We start from the raw sequence: 12,909 nt of genomic DNA on the forward strand, positions 1-12,909 counted from the left end.
AAACTAGGATGCCAATAAATAATTGTATACATAATAAAAAATAAATGCCAAAACACTGTACTAGCAGCACACAAGACGATGTTTAACCACAATACCGGCCAGGACGTATATATACGTCCACATTTCCATGGATGCGAAGTGCATATTAAAATTGTAATACCATTACATTGAAATTTATGATGGATACGAAGCTTCTGAGGATGCATATTTGATCTTTAATGGCCGGTAAGGTGGTTAATCAAATTTTTAACTTACGAATCTGGATCTGAGTTAGAAATAATATTGATCAAAGACTAGAAACCACCAATATAAAAATTCTGAGAAAAATCTGATGTGTATGGCAGAAATGCAGAAAAAATGAAGTTATTAGAAAGAAACATGAGATTATTAGCAGGCAAGAACATGTAAGCAAGGCTAATTTATCACTTAAACAGAATGGGAGAGAAAGGTTAGCAAAATTGGTGTCTAAGGGCATGAAAAGATACTCAGAATGACCAAGATTAAGGTGATTTCCAGTTCAATTATCTCAAAAGACTGAAATGTAAGATCTGACAATACTGGTGTCATGACAAGTAACAAATAAATAAAGAACATAAAATGGATTACTTACACATATATTTTTATTAATATAAAATTTTTGCTACATCGACCGAATCTAAATAGAAACGATGGACTTTAAATTATCTCTCTTATGAGAAACAGAATTCACAAATTCCAGAATAACTTAATTATTTGTTATTAAATCTTGTTCAAGTTATTTTTACTAGAACCTTAATCACGTACATGTAGTTTGCACATGTCATTGTTGAATATACCAGTTTCTGTTCTTTTGTATAATTTAGAAGTCGTACTGAAGATGCCCTTGAGACTAGGGTGAAAATTTTCCACTAATAAAAATATATATGTAAGTAATCCATTTTATGTAGTTTATTAATTATCATGCCTTATGTTCATATACGTCATAAATTAATTTAGAGGAAAATTTCTCAGAGGAAGTTAGTAATAACGTAAACATGTGGTACTGTAATACTTGTTCGTTTTTGGCTATATATATATTCTTAGATCTTTAATGTTTCTTCAACTTAATATTCGTTTTCTATCATTTCACTTGTTTATTGTTCTACTATAAGTATAATTTTTCTTGTCTGGGATCTCCAGATATTTATTTGATTGAAGACTGTGCCTCTGAAAATCCCCTATAGGCAAAAGTAAGATTTTATACCCTAGTAGATCAATTAATCACTTATCCTATTTCAGTCAAGGTTTGCAGTCATGGCAAAATTTACTCAAAAATCACTACTAATCATTGGGGTTCCGCTATCAGGTCCTAGTTTATTTTTGAATCAGTGCATTGCAAAAAGATTGAATCGAACAACTATTTTTATCAACAATAACAAGTTTAATTTCTGATCAAATAATTATACATCACATGAAATCGCAAGATTCATTTATGGAGGGTAATTCTTAGTCTTTCTCAATCACTCAACTTTGGTTTCTATTGAATTCTTTCACACTTACTTAGACTTTCAAACGGCATACTTTATATTAAAACTATCAGGAAGTTATACACATAACATGAATTCGTTAGGTGCGCTTAATATTCCCGATTTAGTGTCTATCAAAATACAATATACATGTATACAAATATATCTCTCAGAATCTCATTCCTTTCAAGTACTTAATCATAATCTAGGCAATAATATTTATACAATCTACCTCATTGAGTTTCAAACATTCCAATGGTATGACATCAGGAACATACTCCATTATAAAATTCAATCATAAGTACATATATAATCAATCAAAGAAATTTCAATAGCTCAATATTTTCTCCCAAGGAAATTAACTGTGCTCATGTTTCACTCATTAGCTATTTTACACTTTTATGAGAAATGTTGACTTTCTAAATACTATCTCCTTAAACCAGACAACTTAGCAGTTCAAGAGGGAATCCTTTCTTAAATCACAAACAAACTATGAAAAAAATAGACTCACATGGGTCTCTCTCTATCTTATATGTGTCTTCCGTCCTTCTTTCCTTATTCCGGCGTGCTTGAGTGGGGTTTCTCTCCTCCGTTCCGTGTTTTGGAATTCTCCTCGAAGCATTATAAGGCACCGATGAATAGTCGTGGTAGCTGGCGGGATATAGGGTAGGCTTTTTCCAGCATCTTGAACTGTCCAGCGAAGGATTTCTGTGTAGGTCAGGTCACGTGCTTACTCGACATCAGGACCAATACGGCAAGAAATCTCCTTAACTTATCGCCTCCGGATATTTTTGGCTGTGACTGGAACGACTATCTGTGGACGGGCCTCTCCGTCTTCCCCACTGGAAAATACGACACCTCGTCCTCGATCTCTCGTGGATGGATCACTCAGGATGAAGAAAGGGAAGCCCCCCCCGTCATCTTCGAACCAACCCTTTTATACACCAGAGTCCCTGCACCTTTGATTAAGTTTTTGGGACCACTAGCGTCCACGTACGAGTCTTGCTAGTAGTTTGGAGAACCCTGTATTATGTTTCTTGAAAATTCGATGACAATCATACTTCCACCCTTTACTGCCTTAATCTTGCCTACGGGCCTTCCCTTTTGATTCACGCCGTGCCCTTTCAATATTGACCTTGAAGGTCACCTGCAATGGATCTTGTACACAATCTTCAAAAGACATGCCGAATTTCAGGCAATGCTCTTAGTCTCATTACTTCTACATCCCTTCTTAAACAATGAGCGAGTTAATTCCCCTTTGGGCTTATTTTCTCTTTATACAGATGGCTTTACATAGATGGTTAAAATATACATTTTTACAAAACTTATTCAGGTGAATTCCTACTGTAAAAAGTTGATGTTTTTAGATGATTTATTTTGGCAACATCGAATTTTTACAGTACTAACATAATATCCTACCACACACACATCCCCTGAGGGTACACTCAAGGAACTTGATATCTTCAGTTTTTGTTTTACCTGTTTAATTGTCTGATATGGTCTTGTTTCCACTAGTCCATATTTTTCAGTACCATCCAGAAAATATTTCTTACCTTTATGATATTCTGTATTCTTGATAAATTCTTCCTACAACTTATGTTTAGCTAACATACAAATTACCTTAGCTTTTCTTCATAACAGAAAATTTCCCTACAAGTATTCACCATTATTATTAGCACTGTCATTTATTTAAATTTTCATAATTCTGATAACTTTGTAATTAGTTTTATATTATACTGGTTTGGTCTTCAAAAACTAGTTTGTCTGTTGAAAGTTTTTCCACTTGGTTATACTATAAATTAAAGATGCCAAGAAATTATATTCTTGGTTTAATCCTATATCCAAGTGTATGCAAACAAAGTTTGCATGTGAAGTAACTTCACTACTGAGCTAACTCGTATATAGGCTAATGATTTCACATCACTTGCCTTGGTATCCCACAATGCAAAGTTATCTCTAGCTATATCTAGCTACATCTATCTCTAATCCAGCATATTTTAGTAATAAGGTGTGACACCTTTTTTTGGCTACTTGTATATGGAAATATGACTTCTGCATTACTTCAACCTTGGCATCACTTCCTGGTCTGGCTCTCACTTATGAGACCTCAATAAAGGTCAAAACCAGTCTGAATTATCCTTCCCATAATGCATAGCATTATACATGTCTGTAAGGATATGTGCTTTGCATTATGAGATACTAAGGCAAGAGATGTGAAGTTAATAGCCTCTATATAAGAGTTGCCCAGATGTGAAGTTACTTCACGAGCAAACTCTGTTTGCTTACACTTGGGTAAACTATTAAACCAAGAATATAATTTCTTGTCAGCTTTAATTTATAGATTTTTGCCTTTTTCTTTAAGTCAGTTATCCTTTCTATGACTCATTGAATTCCATAACTTCATTACTGGCACCTTCAAGATTATAATATGATTAAATTCAACTGCCTACTTTGTCATTACTACTTAAATATTGCAAAACTGAAGAATGACAAGGTAATGTAACACATGAAAAAATAAAATACTATTAAATGAAAAATTTAAGTTTTTAATACATTTGACAACTGAAATATTTATTAAAAAGGAAATATAAATGCTTACTTTTTCTTCAATACAGTGCACGACAATGGAAGGATATTTCCTACTTAGCCAACGAAAAAAGGCTGGCACTCCCATTGCAAAATCAGTTACTTATCAATTTACTGAAATTAAAACAATTTGTAAGTGATAAACTCTCACAAATAAAAGCACAAAAATCAATTAAATTTAAAAAGGGCACTGAAATATATAATACTATGCTACTGTAGTTCACAAAAAAGGCTGGATCCAGTATAACATATGAACATTTGTAAAGAATGCTCTTGACAAGCTAATATCCCTTGAATACAAACTCACTATAGCAAACAGCATTATAACATACCATGTACCAATGGATATACATACAATGCTATTAGGGGAAATTCACTATAGCAAATTCTTATTTTAAAACTCTATATAAATAATCAACTCTCACTCTAATTTGCTACAATGAGAGTTGATTGTATATAGTATTAAAAGAAAAATAACACCTTTGAGATCGTAGTGGGAGACCAACTGTCATAATGTTCTCTTGAATTCATTCACACTATATGCACTAACTTGGTGAGCTATAAGGGGCTCGTGGGGGGTCGCCCAAGCCCTTTGTTAAATTTTTCTCAAATTTGCAAGCCCCTTGTTCTTCTTGTTTATTTTTTTATTTTTTCAAAAAAAAACAAAAACAATTTTTTGAAATATATTAAGCAAAAAACTCATAAGGTAACCTAACAAAGTGATTTTATTAAATTAAATTAAATATTATAGTTACTGTTACTACCATTTTACAAATAAGAATTCACTTTTATTAATTGCATAGAAATAAATAGGACTATAAAATAATGCCCCTTGATTGGTACCGTTGATTATCATTTGAAGTATAAAAACGAGAGAAATATAACATACTTCAATATTATTGTGTTTAGATAATATTTATTTATTATTTATAGATTGTCATAAAAACTTCTATTGCAAACAAAAGAAATTTATTTTGTTTATAAAAAATGCAGACTATTTCATATGTGTGATTATAAAAGATTTTATTATTATATTTTGATAGTTAAAAAATGTTTTTCTTATGTAAGATAAATTAACACAGATGATTATGTGCAAATATTTCATGTTTAGATCATGAAAGATTTGTTTAAAAATGATAACTTTTACAGGTTGATTGTCCCCTCATACTTTTTGATTGGCATTTGTACACAAGTTGTATTATAAACGCTTTTGTGTGAAATACGGCTTTTTTTTTTTGCTCGATGATGCGAGCCCATTGTTAAAATTTCCATAGCTCACCACTGCCTAAAGGCAAACTATTCCACTCACTTCACTGCTCTGTGAGAGAAAAACCTAGTTCTTACCCTTTCTTGACTGCAAACTTAACTCACATGGATGCTCCCCCTTGTCTTCTTTTCCCACCTTCCATATAATGAAAAATTTCATTAGACGATATCCTATAACACCCATTCAAAAGTTTATAAACCTCTATCATATCACGCCTGCAATCCACATACTTGCAATCTGTCCTAATAATCTAAATACCACAAACTGGATATAATCTTTGTAACTCTTCTTTGCACCCTTTCCACAGCTTCTTTATCCCTTGGAACCCAGGAGACCAAATCTGTCCACAATAATCCAGTGCGATTGTATCAAGGTCTTATAAAGAGACAAAACGGCTTACTGATCCTTGCATGTCAAGGTTCGCTTCAACATTGCAATTATCCTCTGAGTTGTATTTGCAACTTTTGCTATGTGACCTTTGAACTTCAAATTCCTATCCACCAATACGCCAAGATCCCTTGCCTCCTCAGTTTCTTGTAGCATAACCCCGCTAATATAATATGCCGCTGGAACTCTAATCATGCCTAAGTGCATCACTTTACACTTACTAACATTAAACTGACAGCCATTTTTGTTTGCCCAAATTTGCAACCTATTCAAATCATTTTGTAAGTGCTGGATATCAGTAGCATCCCTGTTTGCCTTTGTCCTGCCTATTTTTGCATCAAACAATTGCATATCTGATGTTAGGCTCTTCCTAATGTCATTCATGTATAGATTGAACAACAATGGGCCAAGGACTGAACCCTGAGGTACACCACCGATCATCTTAAATTTAGCAGATTCACACCGACTGTATGCCACTTTTTGATATGTCTGTCAAAGAGTTTATATTCCAATCCCATATTCTCCAGTTCATACAACAGCCTTTCAGGTGGTATCCTATCAAATGCTTTAGAAAAATCCAACATTATCATAGTGCATCCATTCCCTTTATCCAACTCAACCGTAAAATTATTATAAAATATAAGCAAATTGTTAAAACATGACCTTCCTTTAGTAAATCCATGCTGCTCCTTGCAGAGTATAGCTTGTTTGTCTGTCCATTTCTGTATACAAGTTCTTACCAATTTCTCTAAAATCTTCACTACCACAACAGAAATACTGATAGGTCGGTAGTTTGACACATCAGTTTTTGCACCACCCTTGTACAATGGAACTATCATACAAGAGTGGTTTGAAAAGTTCTAGACATAACAATGAAAAAACTAATTTATAACTTCAAAATTATTTTTGAAATGAGAAGGACACTGACCTCCAGAGATAAGAGGGTTATCATTCCGTTGTATAAGTCTCTGATCAGACCACACTTGGACTATTGTTCTCAGATTTGGTCCCCAGGATTTGAAGGGGATAAATTAACTGTGGAAAGGATACAAAGACGGATGACAAAGATGGTTTCAGGACTGTACAAGGATAGTTATGAGGATCGGCTGAGAGAATGTGGACTGCAGAGTTTGGTGGATAGAAGGAGAGGCGATATGATTGAGACTTTTAAACTGTTGAGAGGTGGTTACAGGGTTGACACTGGGGAGTTCTTTCGCTTGGTTGAACAGCGGGAAGGAGTGATGACAAGAGGCCATCCCTGGAAGTTACGAAAGGAAACTGTGAGCAAGAGGGTAAGGAGTGGTTTCTTTGTGTGGAGGGTGGTTGAGCCGTGGAATGCATTGCCTGATGGAGTGGTGGGAGCGAGAACGGTCAGTGAGTTTAAAGAGTGGTATGATAGACTTTGTGTTTCTCAGGGGGGGACCTCCCCTTGATGAGTCTTGACAGACTTTATGTCTTAGGAAGGACCTCCCTCGATGAGTCTTTTGACTACTTGGAGGCCTGAATAATAATAATAATCATAATAATAATAATAATAATAAATTATTTTTATTTTTCAACATAATCTCCCTTAAGCCGAATATATTTATTCCAGCGATGCTCAAAACGCCATTATCCCGTCCCTGTAGAGGTTCTCAGTAAGATCTGCAAAATACTCCTCTACAGCTGCAAACACCTCTTGATTCGAAGAAAAATGCTGACCAGCGAGGGAAGAGTTTTAGTTTTGGGAAGAAATAGAAGTCAGAGGGAGCCAAATCTGGGGAATAGGGTGGATGTTCCAACAATTCATAGTGCAGATCCCTAAATTTTCCCATTGTCAAAACACCTTTGTGGGCAGGTGTACTATCCTGATGAAAGATTATTTTTTTCTTCTGCAAACCAGGTCTTTTCTCACGAATTTTTTCATCTAGTCTGGTTAAAAGATCGGAATAATATTCTCCGGTTACTGTTTCGTCCTTTTCAAGATAATTAATAAGCAAAATGCCTTTAGCATCCCAAAACATCGATGCCATGAACTTTCCTGCTGATGGAACTGACTTTGTCTTCTTTGGCGCTTAACAACTGGCTTCTGTCCACTGTTTTGCCTGCTGTTTGGATTCTGGTTTCTACTGGTGAATCCAAGTCTCATCCATAGTAATAATTCGACGCACAAAATCAGTTTTATTCTTGTTAAAATGCTCTGAGCACTGTTCAGAGATTTTCATGCGAGTGCGTTTTTGATCTGCTGTGAACAACCGTGACACCCATCTTGCGCAAAGCTTTTTCATTTGCAATTCTTCATGCAAAATATATCCTACACATTCTTTTGAAAAGCCTATAGTCTCAGCAATTTCATGCACTCTGACTGACTGGTCATCCAATACCATATCGCACACTTGATCAACGATTTCTGGTGTTGTTACACTTTTTGGACGTCCTTCACATGGATCATCTTCAAGGCTGGCATGGCCATGTTTAAACTGGGCAGCCCATTTCTTAATTTCTTAAAAGGAGAAAGTGCCCATAAACTTTTATGAACTTCAAATGAATTTCTTTTGTCATTAAACCTTCTTTTACAAAGAATTTTATAACTGCATGATACTGTAAATGATATTCTGTTTGTTGCTCTTATTTAAAATGTCTTTTCTCTATACTTTCTATATCTTTATATGCCATTATTCCTAAAATCTATCTTTATACTTTTTAGCTGTGCGTGCTTTCTCTCTCTCTCTCTCTCTGAATCTGTCTTGCTTATATTATTACGTACTATGTTAATCTACCCTTCGCACTACAAGTCTTATGCCTGAGATACTAGAAAATTTATTTAATTTAGACTGCACCACTAATATCATTTAATAGCATAAAACTCAATATGGCCAGCAGATTTCTCTCTCTAACACAAATTCCTTCAATAAAACTTTACACAAACAGTTGTGTTCTTTTACTTAACTTTATGCTTCGGCTATATCAGTTAGTTTCCCACTCACAAATCCGATTTATTTAGGAACAGTGCAGTTGTAAAAATAAACAAACAGGCAGCACTCTTTTAATAAAAAGAACTATTTACCATTAGTAGAAATATACATGAATTTAGACATTAGGGAGAATGCTTTCTCTATCCATTTATAAAATGTTTAGCATAAATTATAAACTATTTACTTTAACACTAATTAACTTCTTTAACTCACAATCTTATTTACTCTCCGCTTACAAATTCAACTTATTAAACTTCTAGTTTACTTGCAAAGAGGTTAGCTAACTCTCTGTTAAGTTATCTTTACAAAATTTATATCAACTTCCAATATGCCAATAGATTCTCTTAATGACAATTCTTACTATTGAACAATCTCTTAAAAGTCCATCTACAACCTACTATGAGAGGGAATATACAAAAGGTTTGAACTTACAAAAGACTCAGCATCGCACATTCAGTCAAAGTCTTTCACTACAGTCTTATGGCATTTCTTTCAATTCAGATCTTCAGCTACCTCAGGAATGTCTGGTTTCAGTAATATACCTCAATGGGAAAATAGTGGGCAATGAACTACGACCGGCAAAAGGTTGTTCTCCCACGGCGAAAAAGAAAATCTTCCGAGCGAAGTTGCTTCGGGTAATTTAGATCACCTTTTCTCCTCTGCTTTTGCTTGACGAAAATACCTGGACTGACATCTCAAGTAGCTTAAACTCCTGCCTCTAAGAAACTGTAATTACTGCCAACTGTCTCTTTTGACTCTCAAATGGGATCCCTTTCTCTTCTCGGTGACTGGAAGCTAACAAAAACTGAAACTGCCACCAACTCTCTGCTTCGGGAATTTACATTGGCTTTTCTTCTCTGGCTTAGGATCACCGAAATGCCTGGACGACTGGAAGCCTTCTGGCGACTCGAAACTTCATTTCTGGTGGCAACTGGAACTGGGCAGCCTACTCTATCTAGCGACTTCTGGATCCGGGAAGCTCTTTATGCTTGGCTCAGTCCCTTTTTATTAACCTTCTCTGAGACCTCGCATGAAGTTTGTAACCCTCGAAGAATTCAGCACGATTCTTTCATCTTTAGTTTCAAGTTCGGTCTGCCGTTTGTTCTCTTCTGTGCTATCTTTTGATTGTAAGTTGCCAGCCATCGGAAAGTTGTTTGAACCCTTCAGACTGACTTCGGAGGTGTGCTTATGTGTAGAGCTTGTAAGCCTTTCACATACATACAAAATTTCATAAACAACCTTTCTTATGCCACCATGTAGATCTATTACATACAGCTCCGGCGGCAAAACATTGACTTGTTTTTTAAACACTGAAATATTCTTATTAAAGGAGTTATATACAGTTAACTTCCAAAGGGTTATTTACAAAAAAATATCTAGTACAAAATATACAGAGACAAACAAATTATTTTTTATAACATTCTCATGGGACTTGACCTCTGTAAAAAATCGATGTAAAGCACTTTGATATTTTTAAGCTATATCGAATTTTTACAATACTGAATTTTATCCATTTCAAGGAATACAGACAAGACTTTTGCTTCAGACAGCTGTATAAAGCAAACTACTTGATAGAATGACTTGCAATTTCACATGGATGTTTATGACAGATGTACGAACTCAGAAAAAAAAAAAAAATCATGTCAATACTGTTGCCATCTATGATAGAGGCTGAGAACTTTTCAGACCACCCTCATGCATTTCTTCCATTCCTGAGCTGAGACACAAGTTACACAAACAAGTGATAGGTATAGTTAATTCAGCTGAACATTCCTTAAGCAAACGCACTGATATTACATCTGTCCCTATTGACAAATTCTTATTCAGGTTATGCAACAGCTCAACCTCATTTTCATGCACCTCTAATGGAGCAGTAGCACTATGTGCCATGTTACATACATCTGGTTGATATAGCTCAGCAGAGTGAGCACTCATTAACTGATCAATCTTATTAGCTTTTTACACTCAAGTACAATCTGTATTCAATAAAGTTATTCTTCCACATTCATTCTTTCTTTTACTTGTGGCATAATGCTAAAATTCTTTCGGATTGTCTTTAGCTTACATAGCCAATTTCTTTTCATACTCCAATTTAGTTTTCCACAGAATAGTCATTAATTTTCTGCCCTGAGCTTTATATATTTCATAATTCTTCTCACTCTTATTTTGATGATATTCTTTCCACACCATCTTCTTCTTGTGGATCGCTTGCTTAATAAGGTTGCACATTCATTTCACGCCCATTCTATTTATTCTTTGAATTCTAGGGGTAAATTCAGACACAGCCTTATTTAAGCACTTTTTTAAAGATTGCTGACATTTTTCTCATTCAGTAATTGATACCATGGGACCAAAGATAGTATTCTCCTAAGTTGATCATAATTCCCAGCTTTGTAGTTCAGCACATAATCTGTTCTAATGGGAACCTCAAAATAATCAGATACTTCCAAGAAAGCGCAACATGATCACTGTCACCACCAAATGGTGGTAAAATAGTCATATTCTTAACAGAGATCCCTTCTGACACTATGAATAAGTCCAACACTCTTTGATCTCGAGTTCCATGTTTCATATGCTGCTTGAGAAAGATGTTTCACAACAACTTCCTCTTCATTCTTATCATGAGATTTCTCTTCTACCCAATCAATGTTTGGATAATTAGTCACCCATAATGATCACTCATTTAGTATCCATAAGGCTAAATTGGCAATGCATTTCTTCGTCCCCTGCAACTGAGCCTTAAATTCCACTACACTGGACATTATTATAGTATGCCCACAGATACGAGACCCCTTGACACTTCTGCATGTGAAAAGAAGGAGAATCCATTCCGATAATAGGGTAATCAATCCGTATTGTGGGATGAGTGTTTATTATTACATGTCGGAAAATAAACTTCTCTTTTATGGTCATTGTAGTTTTTAAAGTGGTAACTATATTGCTTGTATAACAGTTGGAATATTTTACGTATAAAGTATGTGATTTCACGTGTTGGTGACCAATTCGTACATTGCCTTATTGCTTTCTCCCCTTCAACATGAATTGACTCTTCTTGGAAGTCTGTCAACGACAGCTCTCGCTTATGTGGTTGGACTATACTATCATTGTTTTCTTGAATTTCTATCCTAAATGGACTTAAGTCATCTGATATCATTAGTAGTATCTTCCCCCACCTCTCCTATCTCTTCTGTTATTCCTTCCTAAAAACAGTATACCCATTATACTCTATCCCAATTACCATATCTGATTCTGATAGCTCAGAATCAGATATGGTAATTGGTAATTGAATGCCAACAATCTTAGGCCACATTGTATCCAACAAAGCAGTGAACTCGATCCCTTCGTTTCTGATGTTCCTGGCATTTGTGTATAGACATAAATTACCATCTAGCCTATTCTTATAATTAGATATGCAATATATATGGCCTTTTAGAACTTTATCTTTTCCCTCCCCAGGCATACTCAAAAGGTCCAAAACCCAAAGCATATTTTTCCACCCCTTTGCCAGATACATAATCATGTTCGAAGCCATTCATATCATTACCACATCTGAATACCATAGCAGAAATTTCACACAGATTTTCCCCTTTCCTCCCTTGATGACCTATGACACTCTGCATTAGGTTTCATACCAATAAGTAATTTTTCCAGGCTCCTGATGCCAAATGAATGTAAGTCATTTGCCATCAAACACACCCCACACATCTAAAAACTCGTATCCATTTCTTCTACACAGCCTGCACATGGAATCATTTGCTATCGTTGCCCTCTTTAACTCGGTACTGCCGTATCTAGGTAGCAAACCTACAATTTTTACTCTCTCATATTTCTTTCGCTTCTTCCAACAGACTTTTCACATCTTCTCTGATGTTATATTTGTCGCTACTTAAATTATTAGTCTGGTGTGCATCGCCTTGCCAGGACTTATGCTAGTCAGCTACGGGAACGTAGAGACTCGACATCGCCGTCTTAGCATGATGATAAAACGGAACAGAGAAATAAATGAGGGGGGAGGGGTCAGACCTGCGCTGCTATATTTATTTCATTTCTCAGCACCCTCTTTTCGACTTCGAAACTCACACACAGGAGACCCCTTTTCATTCTGACTGGGTGACATCATTCTGCCACCTAATGGAGTCTTGTATTTTCAGGAACGTGTGCCCCCAAACGTCTTCCACAAACTCTTCAGCCTCGGTTGTGTCATAACCGTGGTACTTCTGCAACCTTTGAC

At 35.4% G+C, this 12,909-nt stretch overlaps 1 protein-coding gene across 1 annotated transcript in view; it reads right to left on the reverse strand.

Moving 5' to 3' along the window:
* Nucleotides 1-12,909, reverse strand: part of Rat1 (5'-3' exoribonuclease 2 Rat1) — a 365,027-nt gene that overhangs the window by 325,671 nt on the left and 26,447 nt on the right. Inside the window, exon 2 of the mRNA XM_090399598.1 lies at nucleotides 4,084-4,184. Coding sequence (XP_090255724.1) covers nucleotides 4,084-4,158 — 75 coding nt within the window. The 5' untranslated portion in view covers nucleotides 4,159-4,184. The remainder of the gene's footprint in view (nucleotides 1-4,083; nucleotides 4,185-12,909) is intronic.

This window comes from Typopeltis vanoorti, chromosome 10 (genome assembly GCF_054136105.1).
Source record: "Typopeltis vanoorti isolate ZY-2024b chromosome 10, IOZ_Tvanoo_1.0, whole genome shotgun sequence".
Taxonomy (NCBI): Eukaryota; Metazoa; Arthropoda; class Arachnida; order Uropygi; family Thelyphonidae; genus Typopeltis; species Typopeltis vanoorti.